This window comes from Chelonoidis abingdonii, chromosome 1, assembly GCF_003597395.2.
Source record: "Chelonoidis abingdonii isolate Lonesome George chromosome 1, CheloAbing_2.0, whole genome shotgun sequence".
Taxonomy (NCBI): Eukaryota; Metazoa; Chordata; order Testudines; family Testudinidae; genus Chelonoidis; species Chelonoidis abingdonii.
Window position 1 is genome coordinate 251,753,112 of NC_133769.1, and position 20,800 is coordinate 251,773,911.

At 41.2% G+C, this 20,800-nt stretch overlaps 1 protein-coding gene across 5 annotated transcripts in view; it reads right to left on the minus strand.

Moving 5' to 3' along the window:
* Nucleotides 1–990: 990 nt before the first annotated feature.
* Nucleotides 991–20,800, minus strand: part of CHST10 (carbohydrate sulfotransferase 10) — a 38,732-nt gene continuing 18,922 nt past the window's right edge. For 2 of the 5 annotated variants that reach the window (XM_032793913.2, XM_032793915.2), the window contains exons 2-6: nucleotides 18,595–18,737; nucleotides 13,881–13,978; nucleotides 9,559–9,793; nucleotides 6,260–6,365; nucleotides 991–3,510 (exon numbers count right to left, since the gene is read on the minus strand). In XM_032793913.2, the coding sequence (XP_032649804.1) occupies nucleotides 2,973–3,510; nucleotides 6,260–6,365; nucleotides 9,559–9,793; nucleotides 13,881–13,978; nucleotides 18,595–18,737 (1,120 nt within the window). In that variant the 3' untranslated portion in view covers nucleotides 991–2,972. Of the gene's footprint in view, nucleotides 3,511–6,259; nucleotides 6,366–9,558; nucleotides 9,794–13,880; nucleotides 13,979–16,751; nucleotides 16,788–18,594; nucleotides 18,738–20,800 lie in introns of those variants that run through there. The other 3 variants (XM_032793914.2, XM_032793916.2, XM_075061163.1) reach the window with 3 other exon arrangements.

Below are 20,800 nucleotides of genomic sequence, written 5' to 3' on the forward strand. Positions count from 1 at the left end.
TAAATAAGGAAATGTTACTTACTCCTTCTCATAACGCAAGAACTAGGAGTCACCCAATGAAATTAATAAGCAGCAGGTTTAAAACGAACAAAAGGAAGTATTTCTTCACACAACACGCCGTCAACCTGTGGAACTCTTTGCCAGAGGATACTCGAAGGCCAAGACTATGACAGGGTTCAAAAAAGAACTAGATAAGTTTATGTAGGATAGATCCATCTGTGGCTATTAGCCAGGATGGACAGGGATGCAAAACCATGCTCTGAAGTATGCCTAGCCTCTGTTTGCCAGAAGCTTGGAATGACAGGGGATGGATCACTTGGTGATTACCTGTTCTCTTCATCCCCTCTGAAGCATCTGGCATAGGCCACTGTCAGAAGACAGGATACTGGGCTAGATGGACCATTGGTCTGACCCAGTATGGCTGTTCTTATGACAAGTCTCAAAGGAGCTGGAGTGGAAGGCCCCCATCTTGCCTCATGGTTTCCGTGTGCACACTATGTGGGCCACTGCTCCCCATGTTGCAGCCTTTCTTGCTCCACTCTCCCATTCATCTGCCTCTCCTCTCATCCTCCTCCATGGATTTCACCATTTTAGCCTAGCCCTCCTTCTTAAGCCTGGTCCTCTCATTTTAGCATGGTCCTCCTCCTCTCTTATGGCAATGAATTCTCCTAAGAGATTTCAGTGAACACTTTCATTATACTCTCTGAGGTGACTTTAAGTCAACATACCTTGTGTTGACCTAACTTTCTAGCATAGACATGACTTGAGTGTAAAGTAGTTTCTATAATATTCATCCACAATTATTCCTGAAATGCCATTAACCACAAAAGAATGAAGATTTCCACATGGAAAAAGTAGCACAGAGGGATATTGTTTTAGTATATTTCACTTACAAATAGAGAAAAAGATAATGAGCATTCCAATTCCAGACTGTAAAGTGTAGGAGCACAGAGCTAGTAGTATGGAACCATTAGAAAAAGTCACAGAATAGTAATTTAATTGAATTTAGTAGGTCACTGCATTGGAACTCTAGTACCAAAACCCTATGCTAAGAAGAATAAAACCAGACACAGTTATGTGATCAGTATCTTTTGCTTGAGAGAGAAAAATTCTACTTCACCTTTATTAGGACTAAACTTTAAGGCCTTAATTCACTATACATTATTCACAATTACATTTTAATACAGTAGAGAGGTAATCAGCTCATTAGCTCTGAAATGCATTTAACGCTATACTTTTCTATGGACTTTATATAAAAATAACTGAGCTGTTGCATCCTTTAATTACCAGTTAAGTAACAAATCTAAGACACTGTAACTGCTGCTTTTTCAAGAAAAACAAAAGCACTTCAAGCTTTGCCATCTTAGACTGCTCTTTTGTAAACAATGCCCAGTAACAATTCTCCCTCGTACCAATCAGTTTGTCAATATGCTTCTGGAATCACATCCAGCTACTAAAGGATTTCCTTTTTGCAGACAGCAGCCCATGTCCAATTTGGCACTGGTTTTCCTTTTTTAAGTTCACAGGGGTAAGAGACTTTCTTTGTCTCGCCAGAGAAGGCTATCCAGACAAATACTGTGGCTGGATTTAGAATGAGAGATTTCATAACTTTATCGCCATTGTTAAGGATTCTAGCTATGGAAGTTGAGAAACTATTATATTCAAAATTCATCCTTTAGGGGAGATGCCAAAAATGCATGTTGGCAGCCAAATATGACTCTGCGAATCCTAAAGTGCAGCTGTGGTCTTCCCTCTGCCACTTACTGCAGGGTGGGGGCAATGCTGATCAACCACAGGTTTTTATTGCCGGTGAACTAAAAAACAAAAAGACTTCTCATAATCAAACAGGAAAAGTGCACGCACAGGCAAATACTATGGTTGTGTTAATTTAATTTACTTTTAAAATTTATACACAAGTGTAGCTCTTGAACTCCTGGCAAGCTGCCAAAGCTGGTGGCATAAAGTTTGGGAACCTTTGATTTAGGGCATTATGCCAACTGATCACCGGGAAGAATCAAGAAAGAATCTATCCATTTAGAATTGGGAAGGTACATTTTGGGAGGGTATTTGTTTTTCTCTGAAGCATCAGGTACTGATCACTGCTGGAAGCAAGATACTGGAGTGGCTGGACCATTGGTCCAAATAATTATGGCAACTTTTATTTTCATATGTTTTCTTGTTTTCATGGCTTATTTAATATTTGTAACAGCCTGAAACATTAGAAAATAAACAATGTTAAAATGCACAGTATTTAGAAAGCAGGTCTTGGCTTCTATATTTGCTCTTGCAAATACAATTTATCTTTACTTTTTAATTAGTTTTCCTCAAAGTCTCTCCAACAGTCCTTCCGAGTTTCTTGTTGGGATCTATGCTCCACCTCAAGTTTTCAGACAACATACAAACTTGGAAGTTAACAATTAAAAAATGAACAACTATGTGGCCTGATGGACCAGTAGTAAGTACAGATAACGCCATGACACAAAATAAAAACAAATGGCCTCTGGAATTTGCCCTTTTTGGATAGGACTGAAGCTTCTGTCAAGTTAGACTCATTTTATGTGTATCGCAAAAAACAGCATTAGCTCAGCACAATGATTATAGCAGCCACACAGCAGACTCTGGACATCTTTTGCTTGTCTAGCACATCATCAGTTTTTGGTCCTATGTCAGCCTCTAGTTTTCATAGCCCATGAGAGACTCCACATTTCTTTATATAAGCATCAGGTCCCCTTACATTGGATGAGACGGATTTCATTCACAATAGAAGATTGCAATGTCATATGTTGAAAACATGGTCAGTGGCTAACAGTTAGGAACCTCTAATTGTTCTTGTGACAAACATTCCACTGAAAAATGGAGCAACATTAGAAAACAATGGCACAGTATTGTCAATTTCAATTCTGTCAGTGCTGCAGCTGGTATTCATATGCTTTAGTTCAATCTGATAGACATGTCTTCACAGTTTCTAGGCATCAGTTTAGCAAGAAATCGGGTTGCCGATATCCAAAGAGTTTAAAGTCTCCTTCGAAGCGGGCATATAGGCGTCTTATATCTCTCTTGCTAATTCCTGAGAAATAACGCTCTACCTTTGTTTTGTTGTATACCGTTATTCCTGGTGGAATTGTGGGATATGATACCAGATGGTCTATTCCTGCTTCTTTCAAGATATATGGAGCATCATCCTCCAGGGTTTCATGGTGTCCAACCACACTATACGTTATTTCACATGGGGCACAAAGTTCCACGTATGTTACCCAATGAATTATGTGATCACCAAACTGAACATCTAGCCATCGGTGGTTAGGGTCCCCCAAATAGCGCACAAAGTCCTCAAACTGCAGCCCCCTGATCTCTGTGCGATTCTTCCTGTATTTCCGAATAATGCCAGGAGCAATTTCATGCCTGTACCAAGGTTCAAATCGAGGATTGTGGACAAACTTATCCTTAAATGCAGAAATAAGTCTTTCAAATGGATCTCTTACAATAAAAAACTTGAAGTATAAACTCAGTCTAAAGGAAAACAGAAATGGAAGGGATTAAACAGATAGAAAAAGTGAACTATGTATCGAAGAGCTACAAAACTGAGATAAAATATGACCTCTAAAATACCAAGAATATGACTTGTAAGAAGTAGCCCACTTTTCATCTATCTCTGAATGCCACTACCAATAACACTTGAAATAAAATGTTTTGCTTGTTTTAATACAAAACAGGACGTACAAATGGTCTCCTACTAAGCAGGGTTACTCATAGGAGACAAAATAGCTGAATCCATGTCCTCTAGGGCATGTGGTGAAGTTTCTAGGAGAAATCTTATCCAGGATTACTCTTAGGCCTGGTCTACACTATGCGTTTAAACCAATTTTAGTAGCGTTAAACCGATTTAACCCTGCACCCGTCCACACAACGAGGCCCTTTATATCGATATAAAGAGTCCACAGCACAGTGCTGTGTGACAAGCGTAACGGAAAGCCAAAGAATCAAATGGACGCTCATGGAGGGAGGGGGGGGGACTGAGGACTCAGCTATCCCACAGTCCCCAGTCTCCGAAAAGCATTTGCATTCTTGGCTGAGCTCCCAATGCCTGTAGGGTCAAACACATTGTCCGGGTGGTTCAGGGTATATCGTCAATTTACCCCCCTTCCCCCCCCGTGAAAGAAAAGGGAAAAAAATCGTTTCTTGACTTTTTTCAATGTCACCCTATGTCTACTGCATGCTGCTGGTAGACGCGGTGCTGCGGCACTGAACAGCAGCATCCTCTCCCCTCCCTTCCTGGTGGCAGACGGTACAGTACAAAGGACTGGTAGCCATCTCCTCGTCATCATCCCGTGAGTGCTCCTGGCTGCCTCAGGTGAGGTCGGCTGGGGGCCTGGGTAAAAAAGGAATGACTCCCTGGTCATTCCCGGCAGATGGTACAGAACGGCTGGTAACCGTCCTCATCATAGCAACTGGGGCTGAGCTCCATCAGCCCCCCCCCCCTTTCATGTCTAAAGAAAAGATTCTGTACTGCCTGGACTATCATAGCAGTGGGATGCTGGGCTCCTTCCCCCCCACCGTTAATGTCCTGCCTGGACTATCATAGCAGCTGGAGGCTGCCTCCCCTCATTTTATCTCACTAAAAGTCAGTGTTTCTTATTCCTGCATTCTTTATTACTTCATCACACAAATGGGGGGACACTGCACGGTAGCCCAGGAGGGTTGGGGGAGGAGGGAAGCAATGGTGGGGTTGTTGCAGGGGCACCCCCTAGAATGGCATGCAGCTCATCATTTCTGCGGATCTGACACGGAGGGGCTGTGCTCTCTCTGGTTCTCTGATCACACTGGTTCTCTAGTACACTTGCCCCATATTCTAGGCAGGACTGACTCTATTTTTAGATAAAACATAAAGGAGGGAATGACCCGGGAGTCATTCCCATTTTTGTCTTTGCGCCCCCGGCCGACCTCAGCGAGGTCAGCCAGGAGCACCCATGACAGCAGCAGACGGTACAGAACGACTGATAACCATCATCTCATCGCCAATTTACAATGGCACAGCAGACGGTACAGGGACTGGTAACCGTCTCTGTACCTTGCAAAGGCAAATAAATGCTGCTGTGTAGCGCTGCAGTACCGCCTCTATCAGCGGCATCCAGTACACATACGGTGACAGTGACAAAAGGGGCTCCATGGTTGCCATGCTATGGCGTCTGCCAGGGCAATCCAGGGAAAAAGGGTGCGAAATGATTGTCTGCCATTGCTTTCACGGAGGAAGGAATGAGTGACGACATTTACCCAGAATCACCAGCGACACTGTTTTTGCACTATCATGCATTGGGATCTCAACCCAGAATTCCAATGGGCGGGGGCGACTGCGGCAACTATGGGATAGCTAAGGAATAGCTACCCACAGTGCAACGCTCTGGAAATCGAAGCTAACCTCGGTACATGGACGCACACCACCGAATTATTGTGCTTTGTGTGGCCGCTTGCACTCGACTTTATACAATCTGTTTTACAAAACCGGTTTATGTAAAATTGGAATAATCCTGTAGTGTAGACATACCCTTAGAGAGTACGCATTTCCAGGGACCTGATTCAAAGGCCATTAAAAGCAATGGGAATCATTCCACTGACTTCGGACCTGAGCTCAGATGAGCTTTGGGCTGTAGACCTGGCCTCAAAGGAGATGCCACCTTTCTGTTATGGAACTATCCCCTTTCGAAACCAATTCTTCAAGGTGGCTTATGAAAACCCTTAGTTTTATACCCAACAAAAAACTACATTTTCATAATCATCCAAGTCTCCTAAGTGACCACAATCATTTTGTTCCTATCCTCCCTCTTTCTCAACCTCGGGGCCCAATTGATTTCAGTAGCATTACTTATGAAGGCACTTGTTGATGTGAATAGGGGTGGCACAATCTGGCCCTTAGATTGTAAGTTTTTCTTAGAAAGGAATCTTTGTCTATCTTTTATTTAAAACACCCATAACACTTATATAAGCAACAAATGAACCAGAGAAAACCTAAGCACCTCTAAGCACAGCCTGGGTTTGATTCTCCACTTCATTTCACCGGTAATGTTGGTTTTACTCCTCTGAAGTGAACATGAGATGGTAACACCAACATCAACAGAATCAGCAGAGTTACACCAGTGGTAACACCAGCGTAACAGAAACTGAGATCTCCACGGTTCGATCTGTATTTTAATGTGTGATCCTCCAATTTTCCTCTCTTGTTCAGAAACCTAACTAACTATCTCCCTGGGAAATCACCTCTTACCGTTTTTGAATTTCAGAGTCACTGAAGGAGGATAAGCGTGGAAGTCCGTTCTTCTCATGGTCATGTACTATGTTCTCTGGGATCTCTTCTATGGAAGAAAATGCTCCTAAATAAAAAAGATAGATAGAAAATGTTACCTTTAAAAGAGGTGGGGAAGGGTATTCATCTCATAGTGGTATTTTTATCTGGTTTCTCTCTCTTCTGTGGCATTAGTAGCTATGGTTACTAGGTACAAAAGCTGTTAAATAAGGGAAGATTCAGACTGCAACACTAACGGCTGTTCAACACTCAAAAGAATACAGATTTGGAGATTTGTAACATGACAACTCCTGTCTAAACCAAAGCAGTGTTCAAGTCTCCCAATAACGCATGTTAAACAAGCCTTATCTGTCAACCCTCCCCCGCATTCCCACAACTTTCCTCCCACATAACCCAGTTGGAAAGACTCTGAAGCTTAGCTTTGCTGGAGGGATTGGCTTTTTTTGGTTTAGTTTCCAGCAAACAGGAAATACTGTAAAGTGTCTACCTGAACCATGTTAACTCTAAACACTTCACTGTCAGGCTCCTGGCAAACTTTTTTTGCTTGGGTCCTTTTTTAATTAAACGAAACACTATGCTGAAAACTACAAAACTTCAGATCCTTCCGTGGTGCATAAGAGAATAAAATACATAACACATTCAGAATGGCAAGCATCCGGGTGTTAGTTTATCAGTCGTTCTGTAGGCACATGAGGTGCAGGAGAGGGTAACAGTTAAGACCCCAATCCTGCAGTGACGTGCCAATATAGAGCACCATGTTACTCAGTGGAATTCCATGTGGGCGGGAGGACAAGTGCAGTGTTATCAAACTAGCAAGTCTCCATGAAAGCCACCGTGCCCATCTATACACGAGTGCTCCCACCACAAGAGTCGCACTAGTGCCAGGAAACATGTTTCAGAAAAAAGCCTAGTGTCAATAAGGTTGCAGTGACAAATTCACACAGCTTGGAATCTTAATGTCCTCAGTCTTGTCTGTTTTATAATTAATGCTTTTTGTCCTCCTCTTTTCCTGCATGAATTTAATGCTGGCAAATGCCAGACTTGACAGCCTAGGACACTGAAGTTCTCTATTCATTCAGAGCGAAGTTACAGCATAAGCAATGGCAGCGTCGATTACTCCATGCTGCCCTAGGAGTGTACATCAATCCTAATCTGCAAAGATCACCTCTAGGGCACCCACTCTATTATTAGGTCTGTCTGCTGAGGCTGCTCAATAAGGATGTGATTAGTGCCAACTGGGGTGGTGCTGCCTGCTGGGAACTGGAACAAGACCACCAAATGCATCTTACATAGGCCACCGATAATCAAATGGTAACAACTTTCTGTCGCTATCAAGCTGGGCTGGATTTGAACCAGTAAGGTGCAGGTAAGATGCTCTCTGTATCTAATGATCAATCCTGTTGTTCATACTCAGTAAAGCTTTGCAAAAAGCACATCTGGATCTGAATCCTTCCTGTGCTATCAGACATTGCTTAGGGCCCAGACAAAGCTCCACCATCTATGTCTATCCTGAGCCACTCTTTGCATGGCCCCTAAGTCCCCTATGTTCTCCCCTCTCTTAGTACTGTTCAGTGGAGGCAATCTTTCCACCAGCTTTTTTTACGTGTTCCTCTAGCTGCCCAGTGGCAGACACGCTGGCTTCATTCTTAACTCATGTCTCAGACATTTTCATCATCTTTTCTGGACAACTCAAGAGGTAAAGAGTAATTGAAGTTGCTAATGAATCTGAGATTCACTATAATTCATTTAATTCAATATCTAGTATTTTCATGAGGCATTTGCTTCCAAAATCATTTAGTTGTCTGTCTCTACCTTTGGTGGATTTCCAGCTTTCACATCCATATGTTAAGGTAGAAATAACATTTGTGTTCAAGCTCTGTAGTTTGGTCTTTAAGTGGTAGGTTTCTGTATGACCAAATCTTGTTTAAGATGGTGAATGGAGCTGCTGTCTTGCAAATTCATAACATTATGCAGGGGGTTGGACTAGATGACCTCCTGTGGTCCCTTCCAACTCTGATATTCTATGATATTCTATTTGGACATCCCCACAGGCTTGCACAGTACTGCCAAGATACGTGAATGGACTCATCTTTTGTATTCCTTTGTCTTCTACTATAATGCTTGAGTTGGGAGTTACTGGGGTTATCATTAGATTTGTTTCTTCATAATTAGTTACTAACCCTGTCTTTTTTGCAATGCTGGACTTCTGGTATTTACTTATGCATTGGTTGAGCAGTAACTCAGAAGACCTATGTTGTCAATGGTATCTAGATTTAATATTGTACTGTTGTCGAGCCATGTGATGCCTGTGTTGTATTCATCTACATTTTTTTCCAGAATGAACTCGGTGGCAATACCAAACAGGAGAGATGAGAGAATGCATCCTTGTTTGACATCAGTGATTACATTAAACCAGTCACCCATGTTTGCATTTACTTTAACTGTGCAAGCTGCACCTTGAGATATAGCCTTGATGAGGTTGATTATTTTTGTTCGCATACCATAGCACTTCAAAGATATATATAGACAGAGAGAGAGAGAGAGAGAACATGCACCTATCAGAATGTTATTTTAACATAAATCACAACATTGTTCCTTTTCTCTTGTTTTAAGTCATTTTTCAATTTATTTTCACTGACCAGGCTACAATTCTACACCCTTAAGTGTATGATTGATTCTTCATAACTCATGCCATGGCCCATTAATAATGTATATACAAAGTCCCAGTGTTACAGCAGCTGCCAAACTGAAAACTGAGAATAGCTGTCAAAACAGAAATTCCAACTTCATGCCATGGAAATCTTATAGTACTGCTGAAAAATGCAACTTTTTCTTATGGCTAGACACTTGAAATAACAATTGCTCCTTTTGTTGTTGGGTTCAAGTCATAGGATTTAAATTACCCTGGTTTAGGGGATTGTGATACTTTATGATTCACTTGTTTAAAAATTCTATTCACACGGTGCCCGGCCTGCAGTGAAAATATATCCACCAAATAAATCCTCAATGGCTCAGATAAATCACTTCCGAGGTAAGCTACAGTGATATTTATTCTAGCAGAAAGACGGTAATTTTTAATTTTTCAAAAAGGAGACATTTAAAAAGGACTAAAAGGAACTGCAAGGAATGAATGAATGGAATTAAGTATCTGTTTGTAAAGAAGAATGTTAAGAAATTAGTTTTAATGCTTCCTTCATTCTAGTCATTCTGCCCTTTCACTCTCACACAAAAACCTTACGCGCATTAGAGCAAGTAGGTACCATTTAAAACAATCAGGACTTTTTTCCATTGAGTGTTCCCCACTTTTGGAGTCTGACAGAACAGGATCTTGTGCTTGTCACAAACAAATATTCGGTCCAAGACAAACTTGGAAACGGTAGTATGAGAGAGATTCCTCAACGCTGCATCTCTGCACACATTCCTGAGAAGCTCAATCCTTTTCACATGGACCAGGGGTTGGTGCATCAGATCTTCAGAAAAAACTTTTCCAGTCGGCTTATTAAAAAAAACAAACAAACAAACAAGCAAAAGTTTAACTTCTAGATCAAATTTTAAGAGTAAGAGACCAAGCAGTCAAATTCAGTATCCTAGTAAAGTATATATTATGTTCCCCCCTCTTCTGTATAAAAAATATTGCAAAATTTACATCATCCCAGTTGGTTTCTTTTGGCTTCCTCAGTGTTGCTACTACAGAGGCTGGTGATTTTCAGTCATTATCTAGGAGGGTAAGAACCTTTCTATACAGCAATTTTTATCAAGTTTGGTCTAGTCTGTATAGAAAGGAACAAACCATGCTTTTACCATAACTTAAAATCTCTTATCTAAGTGCAGTGGCAAGTAAGAAATTTTCCAGGTGGTGGGAAGGCAGAGCTAAACCATTAATTTCAGCAGAAATTAAGTTTTCATTTGAAATATAAAAGATTTTTAGCCTTTATGGATGGGAAGATAACCTTCCGGATGCAAACTGATGCTATGCTGACTTCCTGTATCTGCACACACAGACAGCCCCAATGCATCTGTTTTTCCAAGCTGCAGCAAAATAAGGTTGACCAAATTCTGCTCAGTTTCACAAACGCTCTTCAGAACCCCCAACGGGCAGCAATGAAGCAAACATTAACATCCTTTCACTCTGCATCTGCTTGGGAAAGTTTTACACAGCAGCAGAGGCAGGCTGTAGCATTATTCTGGGTGGAGAGGAGGAATTACTTAATCAAATAGCAACCCATCAATCAGGAAGACAAGCAGAGATCATAGATTTCACAGTAGCAGCAGTAATATCTTAAGAACACATCAGGGTAAACAGCTCAAACTCTGTTTTATGGAAATGGTCATATCTACAGTCTAAGGGGGGAGGGATAGCTCAGTGGTTTGAGCATTGGCCTGCTAAACCTAGGGTTGTGAGTTTAAAGTAAAGCAGCTTGGGTTTATGAGGCTGAAAGCTGCTACAGCCTTACAGATCTTGCAGGGTAATAAAGCTTATCGCCTTTCTGCATTAGCCTCAGAACAAGGGTTACTACATATAGAGAGTTACGGTCAAGCATGTGACAGGCGAGCTAAACGTAAGTGATCTGATCCTCTGAAGAAGGGCATCTACAACAAGCACCTTAAATCTTTCAGAGTGTATGACATGCTGGTGAACAACCTACTGCTTACAGGGAAGTGGCAAGAAGAAACATAAGGCTTGAAGCACATTCTGGCCTCTTCTTCAATGCTTCTTATGTTCTCCTTTTGCACTTCTGTTCTGCTACCCAACCTCCAATTTTTCCCTGAGTGATGCAACCTCCGCATTGTGCTAGCACTCTCCATGACCCACTTCCCCACTGTACCTCCAAGCTCTCCTTACCCTACCCATCTCCACTGGGCCTCTTAAGATTCTTTAAGGAAAAGGCTAGAAATTTTCATTTAAAAATGAAAAGAAGAGGTTAAAAGAAAACAAATGAAAGAAAAAGTGTCCTTACATTGCCAGCAGTTATTTTAAGTGAGTCTAAGCCAATGGGCTATCTTGATACTGCTATATAAAATATTTTTTTAAGTTACTGTTCAATCAAGTAATATTTGATCCTGTGCCCTAGATCTCAACTTGATAAGTGCAGCAAACTAAATTTTATATTAGGTTGTTGGATACTGAGGAAAAACACACATTTTCACAAACTAATTTTCACTCAAATTTTCCTCTTGTTTTTCCTCCCTTTTCATATTGTCTCTCGGTGCAAAATAGTTAAAAGTTGGAAAGCTTTGTTGACTCTGCTGAACACCTCCACTTCTAGGTTATCAGGAACCATTAATGTCAAATGCGGGAGAAAAATTTACCTTTGGCCCATGCCTGACTACCAGCTTTTGGATTTTAGAAGAGGGATGGGCCAAAATCTGATTTATAAGGAAAATTCATTTACAACCATAACTATGGTGTGGCTACTGACAGCCCTTAATCCCCCATGTTATTGGTTCCAGCTGCATTCTATCCATACTATCCTTATAGATTTCTTATGGTCACTGCCAACCTCAGCACAAATGTTAGAAACATATTTTGAAAGAAGAGACCCTCCTCATCGTATTTTCTTGAATAAGTCCACTATTCACTTAGAGCTCACTGCTACACAGGTAAAATTCAGAAGGATTTGATTAAGGGAGCTTGGAAACCCAAGCACTGTCATCCATGTTAGCATTCAAAGTGTCAAAAGCCTCAAGCAAAGTGACTGTGAAACATAGGTAAGGAGGCTAATTAAAAGCCTTTTTGTTTTCCACCCCAATTCTCCATGGGAAAACAGGATCTTGCTTTCTGCTGCTACTCCTCTCCAATCTCTCTTGGCCATAATGAAATCTGAAAAACCCAGCAGATTGCTTGTCTGACTGTAAACATCCCCTTTGCGTGTATTCTGGATTAACAGCACTGCTCAGCACTTCAAACTGTCATAAAGTCATGGGAGAGATAGTAATGGACCCAGACACTTCATTATTTTTTCCCAGATATGCAAGGGCAGATTTTATACACTTACAATATTGCCAGCCTTACATCAATGTACTGTCCAAAACCCAGGCCTTTCTTGGTTTGAGCATTCTGGTAACGACTTCAATTTCAACCTCTACATGCAAAAAATCAGCCATAAAATGACTTGAGACAGTGGGAAAAAGATGCTTCCCTCAGAACATCACCAGAACAGCCTCCCTCATCAATTCTTTATTCCATGACATGGGGTTACTGGCATGTCTCTGTAAATTAGAGAGTAGCAGACTTGTTTTGCCTAATTTCCAATCACTCAAGATTGCATGCTAGAAAGTTCATGTAATGAAGTCTATTGGGTTCATGTTCTGCTTCGGTGAAACCTTGAGATGTGGAGCAGACAGTACACAATACAAGCAGAAGGGGAGTGTGGGGGAAAAGTGCAATGGAGCAGGCAGAGCAAAAGACAAAAACAGAGAGACTGCACAGAGGACTAAAGGAACCAAAAGTGGAAGAGTTGGGGAGCAGTGGAGAGAGAGAGTCTAATTATAAAAATAAATACAGTGGGCCAAATTTTGCTGTCAAGAACTGTGCAACCCAACTGACTGCAATACAAGCTGCCCAGAATTTAGGGTGGTACATATCTGTCACAGATAGGGCAACCACTTTGCTAGCTCTGTGAGCAGCACGGATGCTATTCTCTCCTGAATACACAGCACACATTTCCCTTTAGATAGAAAGGCAGTTTTTCAGGTTGACTCACTATTAGAAAACAAGGGATTTACACTATTTAGGGGAAGAGGTTTATAGGTACAAACCAGTTTTGTGATCCCTGCGATGGGGTGCCTATCCCACAAGAGGCCTGAACACATAGAATAGGCCAATTAAACTTACAGGCTGCACCTGGAGGAAAGCCAGGCACTGATAAGGCTAATGGCTGATGATGCCCAACTGGGGGAGGAGCTGGATAGGCTTATAAAAAGAGGAAACTGGTGGTAAGAGGGGGCTGTTTAGAGAGAAGCACAGCAGTCACTGTCTAGAGGGGTAAGAAAGAGACTACAGACACAGAAACAGGGTCAGAGCTTAAGCAGAGCATGGTTGCTGGGCACAGGTGTCCCTGGGCTGGAACCTGGAGTAGTGGTTGGGCCTGGGTTGCCCTACTGGCTACTGGGAAAGTGACATAGACTTGGCAGTGAATCAGAAGACTGCCTGAAACAGTGGGATTTTGATACTGCGGAAGGGGAGACTTAAATAGTGACTGGCTGTATGGCTGAGACATGAAGAGGGAGCATCCTGACTCCAGAGAGAGACCACAGGGCAACTCACAAAGAGGGAGTAACTTGAGTGGAGAGAGAGAAAGAGAGAGAAATCAGGGGCAAGCAACCAAAGAAGGGTATGTCAGACCAGTTCAAAGCTAATCCCCAGGTGCAGCCACAAGAGGCGCTCCAGCAGTGAGCTAACCCCATGATAACTCCAAGAGGAAATGTATGAAGTTCACCTAACTTTATTCTAAATAAAAGGGCCAGGTACATATTTCTTGTCCAGCAATTGCTGATGCCCTAAAACAAGAGTTTTCTTTCATTAACTCCATATTTTCACACATTTTTCAGCAAACTTAACAATTATCTCAAAAGCAGGCACCTGAATTTCTTCAGGCAAACATTTCTCCTCTGGCACTTGTATCTTTTCAACTTTTGTCATAGCCGTCAGCATTAATGGCTCTTGCTTGACACCATATACTAGATAAGAATGAGAGAGAAGAGAATTATAGAAAAATGGACAATTATTTCTGCTTTACAGCCAACTACTGGTATCAATTCTTGAATCAACACACACATTTTAGGGCTTGCTTTAAAATGGGAGGTTATAGAAACAAACATGGCACAATATGGCTCACTAATATTTTAGAGGATGTCCTCTTCTGGGATTTTGGTTGCTAAGGACCAAATTCACCTTTAGTATAATTTCAGTAGAATTACACCAGGGATTAATATTGCCCTATGTCTTTATTAGGTTTTTATTAACATTACATAAGGAAGAGCAGAGAAACACATGAATTCATAAATCCAATGCTGTAAAAAAGATTCATCCAGTCATTTCACATATTGTTCGAGACACTAATGTATGATATATAAAGTATATTCAGTAGACAAATGAGCATAACTATATGGGTTTGACAGCAGGAGATTTTTACTTTTAGTAAACTCAGCTAAGTGTAGCCAAAAAGAAAATTAATCCATCAGTGTTTGCGCATCTTAGTATGCAGGTTTGTCGTGTTGTAAATGTGACTGTTCAGGGCAACCGCGCCTGTATTCCTCCTTGTGGTTCATAAGGGCACCCACTCCAAGCTCCCATCTCCTCAGCCATCACCTCTCTTGGGCCGACGTCCACTTATCTCTCTCTCCTGACCCCGGTTTTTCCAGGCTGCACAATTCCCTGCCTACACCATGATATCCCAGCAAGCTAGACTGCTCAAAAGGCCAGTATCTGCACTTTGCTTTCTCTCCAAAGTCTAGAACCCATGTATCATCTGTAGTTACAAGTTAACACCACAACTCTTTTTAAGCAAGCACATATTATTTTTTACATGAAAGCATTACAAACATATTAAAAACAATTAAAAAAAACACACACTAAAAATCTTATCAGAGGTCACCCTAATTTCAACAAGGGATTTGGTAGGTGTCAATCCTTCAGAACTCAGAAATGCTTTTTCCCCATGGCAACAAGTTCATGACAGTCTCAGATTCAGACTCAGAACCATCATGAATATTTCAGTCTTTCCTTTATACAGCTTGGGACTTTGATCTTGGCCTCATGTAAAAGGTGATCAGCTCACAATGGCCCACTGCTCAGAGGTACCTTCAAAAAGCTTTTGCATAACCAAGAGTGATGAATTTGCATTTACCTTCCCCCCTAGACCCCGTGCACTCAGAGGAATATTTGGTCCAGGGCAGAAGGAAAAAAATGCCATACTCATAAAATATGGAAAACAAATAATTGATTCAAAGAACAATTGCTAAACAAAATAAATTAAAAAAAACAAGCCCCTTGTCAACTGAGTAAAATATTTTTGAGGATAATCCTCACTATGAGTATTAATTGTAAGGGGGTGGGTCATACTAGTTTTCCCCCAGTTTAGCACTCTATATTTTTTTTCCTCTGTGAAGACAATCACTTGTCTCCATTTGTCCTAGTACAAAGATAGGCACCCTCCAGCACTTCTTGCTCCATTCACGTGCTTGTAGTGCAAAGTGAAATTTACAAGATCTTTTCACTTTAACTTTACTGTTTGCACAGGGAGCAAGGCAGCAATCTGAAACTGGAGTAAAGAGGAAGTAATCAGATTTTGCCATTTCCCTTCATGGCAGCAGCAAAATGAAATTTAGGGAAACGCTTCAATTTCCTGTCACGTCAACTCTGTTCGTACATAGAACAAAGTAGCACAGTAGGGAGAGACAGGGGAAGTGAGCAGGAAGATAAATGGGAAAAAAAGGAAGACTGTTCCCTTGTGTTCCCCAACTGTTGGCTGTCTCCACCTGGTCTCTTATCTTATACTGCAGTAACCTCTGCTCCAGAGAGCTTACAGCAGACGTGGGCAAACTACGGCCTGCAGGACTCTCCTGCCTGACCCCCGAGCTCCTGGCCTGGGAGGCTAACCCCCAGCCCCTCCCTCCTATTCTCTCCACCCCCAGTCCTGGGGGGGGGGGCGCATCAGGGAGAGGGTGAGAAGCAGGAGGGGTTGGATAGGGGACAGGGCCGGGCCACACCTGGCTGTTTGGGGAGGCAAGCCTCCCCTAACTGTCCCTCCATACAATTTTGGAAACCGGATGCAACCCTCAGGCCAAAAAGTATTCCCACTCCTGGCTTACAGTCTTTTTGTTCTATTTTTGTAGTGCTATCGTGTCCTGGTCCATGACTGGAGCTCCTAGACATGACCCACAGTACAAATGATAAATAAATAACAGTTGCAAAGATATTGTGGGACACACACCCACACCCACACCTGCAAAGCCTTCCTTCAAAAATAATATTCTATTGTAACTTTCAAACAAACAAAGATTCCCAACCCTCTGCCCTACGGCTGAAGACAGTGTTTCTCAAACTGGGGTTGCCACTTGTGTAGGGAAAGCCCCTGGCAGGCCGGGCCGATTTGTTTACCTGCCCCGTCCGCAGGTCCGGTCGATTGCAGCTCCCACTGGCCGCGGTTCACTGCTCTGGGCCAATGGGAGCTGCTGGAAGCAGCATGGGCCGAAGGACTTACTGGCTGCCACTACCAGCAGCGGTGACCCCAGTTTGAGAAACACTGGCTTAAGATGTCTCCTACAATAATAATTCATCAAGACAGTATATGGCACTTCATTACGTTACTCTCACGTTTTTATAGATGTATAAAAATACTTGAAAGAGCAAGCCACCTGCAAATTAAGGACAATTATGAGTCTCAGTGAGAATTTATTATTGCTGAAACTAGAACAGAAGTTTCTCAACTTGCAAGCTAAGCTATCTTACCTGTCAAGCAGGTTCATTCTTCTTCAAATTAGTTCAGGAGTCGTAATAGGAAAATTAAGTAGTGAAAAAAAGTTATGTAACTTAAGCAGACTGAGGTGGAGGAGGATAAATCAATGCTTGCTAAAAGCTTGTATATCACAGCAGAAGGAGATTAAACAAAATGAAAACTACCACTTCTATAAGGACAACGGGAAGGAAGTCAGTTATTTATTTTTGAGGCTACATGCAGATAAGATAGAAAAATCAAACAGAAGGCAAAGCAAATCATGTCTCACTGGAGACCAGAGGAGATCCCAAAGAGTCAGTTCAGTTCTAAGGCGCCAATCCTGCAATGAGCTCCTGTAGGCAGACTTCTGAGCCACACTGCGCCGATGAAGCAGTCTGCTCAATCACAGGTCATTGTGGGACCTGGGCCCAAGTTCCAAACACATTAAAAATAAGACAGAGAGTTGCCTACTGAATCACAGGAGCAAATAAAGACCTACAAAGCTATCCATTGAAAGCAACTTGGACAAAACATACACCTTATGAAAACTGGTTGAGTTAACTCAAATAAATAGTATTTTCTACCTTTAAATTGTCTCGCGAGGGTTGACTGCTTGTCACTTAGGAGGGTCAGAATATTTTTTATAAGTAATGAGTAATTAGAAAGTTTTTCTATCACTATTAAATATTTCCTGACCAAAACAGGCCAGGGCCAAAATTACTCTCCCTCTTTCCCCCTCGCCATCATTTTGGTAAGTCATACACAAAACTAGTGTTCATGATCCGTTTCCAGAAATCTTTAGCTAACGAACACTGTTCTTACAGCTGTCTGCATTCCACACAATATCACTGGATGGCAGTTACTTAGCACAATAAATAAGGCTCTGATTCTGCAGAGGTATGTACGTGTTCTATGTGAATACTCCCAATAAAATCAACAAGGCTATTCGCAGAGTGTAAAGTTAACTATGTGCTTCAGGCTTTGCAGGATTGGAGCCTAAGGAATTGCATTGTCTTCTGTTCCAATAGCAATTCTTTAAGTGTCTTAAAAAGATAAAAGAATAGAGTATCTTCTAACATCACACACACACTCAAAACCACTATCTGCATGTCATGTCAGTGCTTTCTTCATACATTCCCTGCAGGTCTGCTTGTTAACAGCAACACATCAGTATACAGAGAATGCGGCATGCTGTGTGTAGTGTCATCAAGTAGCTTTAAACTCCTTATCAGTCTAATAACATCTGGGCTACTTAGGCTAAGCAAAAGCCTATAAGCTAGTTGTCAGTCAAACAGCAGAGGATAAAACTGAAAGTAAGGAGCAAGGCAGGAGAGGTTAGGGTACGTGCACTACTAATCAAACTTTACGCCATGTCTCTTGAATGCTGTAAGATGGCAAATATTTAAAATGGTGCAGAAAACAAAGACTATATAGTTACTATTTAGTTACTGTGAAATTTCCCTTCTCTCTAATAAGGAACAAAACAATTCAGGGGATTGTTCTGCATTGCTTCAAACACACACCATTTGTTTACTGACTAAGATGTTGAAATTGAATTGGTTCAAGAACTTGTTTATTAAAAGTTGTTTATTAAAAGATTTCAAAATGTAATCCCCTCTGTTCCAAAATGTTATTTTTCAGATCTTTATAAACAAGAATGTAAACTGTAGAAGTATTAGCATTGTCACTTGCTAGCAATGTATAAATGCATTGCTCCAATCTCTAATCCTCTAAAATAAACAAAGAGATAACAATGTGTTGGGATCTGCGTTGGGCACAATGATTACACTGCCACTTTTGGACAGAATATTGTTCAATATTCTGTATTATATCAAATTTAATTAAAGGTGAACTTACCATCTGAGTCTTTAAAAGTCAGTGTGATGAACTTGCTAGCAACCATGAACATGAATATCACCCAAAAGCATGCAGCTAACAGCAGCCACTGATGGTGCATGTTGTCAGACGTGTGAGCCTTATAAAAATTTTGTATTTTCCTGCTTAAAAAAAAAAAATAAAACAATTAACACATACAAAATATATGTTTCTATTTTATAAAACCAGTACTTTGTATAGCAGACATTAAAATATACATATTATATTTCTGCCTGAAGTCAAATACACCTAGCGGTTTAAACTTTATAACAATATAGCCTTTAATATACACCTCTACCCTGATATAATGCTGTCCTTGGGAGCCAAAAAATCTTACCCTGTTACAGGTGAAACCGCGTTATATCAAACTCACTTTGATCTGCCAAAGCGTGCAGCTCCGCCTCCCCAGAGCGCTGCTTTACGGTGTTATATCTGAATTTGTGTTATATCGGGTCGCGTTATATTGGGGTAGAGATGTACTTAATATTACTACAGTTATGATATCATTTTATTACTAGTGTTATAGTAGCTGCTAGAGGCTCTAGCCTGGTCAAGGCTGCCATCATGTTAGGGTCCTGTATGAAAGGGTAGTAAAAGAATATCCCTTCCCCAAAGACATTACTATTTTGGGCCCCCATCCTGCAATCGGATCGACATGTCAAGCCCCTTTTCTCTTACAGAGTCCTTCAAAGTCAACAGGGCTCCAGGAAGGCGCAAAGTTTCACCTGGAGAGATTGTGGGATCAAGTTCTTGGTTTAAAGGCAAAGTACAACAGGCAGTGAACCAAACAGGGATGGGAGAGAGGATGGAGTAACAGTAATAGGCTACCAATGCATGCAGTTTGCAGATCTGCTGGGGTAGGAAGGTTTTATGTTGTTTTTGTTTAGTTTTGATCAGCAGCTGACATCTTAGCAAAAAAATTCTCTGAAAGGTAGAATGCAATGCTTTTAAAAATAAAAACCAAAAATGATTTAGGATCCCATACATTAATTGAATACACATTTTCAAAATCTATGCATTTGTAGGGTGGGATTTTCCAATGGACTCAGCACTGGCCTAACTCTGGTTGGTAAAACTCCCATTGACTTCCATGGGAGCAGCCAGGCCAATGTTGAGTGCTTTTGCAAATCCCACCCATAAAGGTTAAGTCTATACAACTTTTTAAAATTCTAGTTCAACCTCCATTTACCTGCCAAGACCTGAGATGCCTCAAGTGTTGATGTTTCATTGAAAGAAAGAAACAGAAGCTATATTTCTAATCCTGCTTTCAATATCAGCACTGCCTCAACTGTGGCTGGATAAACACAAGACACCCAAGGGCCTGAACTCAGGTATTTGCACTTCACTCTAAGAAAACTCTTCTCCATGAAGATAAATGACAATGAAACTTTGATAGCTCTTAACAAAATGAGGATCTAACATACGAATGTCAAAACGATGTGGTGAGGCTTAGCTAAATTATTAGCTCCCCCACCCCTTCAATCACCAGGGAAACCAAGACCTGACCAAATTCCATCAGAGGGTAATCACATGTAACTTCCATTCACTGGAATGGGAATTTCAAATTCTTATCCTTGGGATTTTGTACCCTGTTAAGCGAGTTGCCAAAGATGTCATGGTGAGTGACAGAGTTGAAGACAGACTAGTTATCCTGATTCCCTGGTCTTTGCTTAGATCATAAGACCACACTATTTATAGACTTTAAACAGAATGAAAAAAAATCATGTCCTATTGAACAGTTCATTTATCAAGTATACAGTAAAAACAAAGCATCTTTAAAGTATTGTTTCTGGGATTCCATTTGCAAGATTGATAATCAATTACCAATCGATGCCTTTCTCAACCCCTACTTTTCTCATTCCCGCAAAGCTTAAATGACAAAAGTAAATGTATTTCATATTGTTCAGCTGTGTCCCTTTCCTTCCACCTGCTGACCTGCACCATCTCTAACATCCCAGTGCTGACTGCTTTTCTAGCCAATGTTTGCCTGACTGGTTCATGCAAGGCCCATCCAAGAAGGCTTTGCTCCTGTCAGTCATAGTGACAATGACATTGAGGGCCATTCTTTGGAACACGTGCAAGTAGAAGAATACACACTTGGGAATTCTGGAATATAAGTAGGTGAAATGGATGTGGGAAAAAGGAAGAAATATTGTATTTCCAATTACAAATAAAAATCCAACAATCT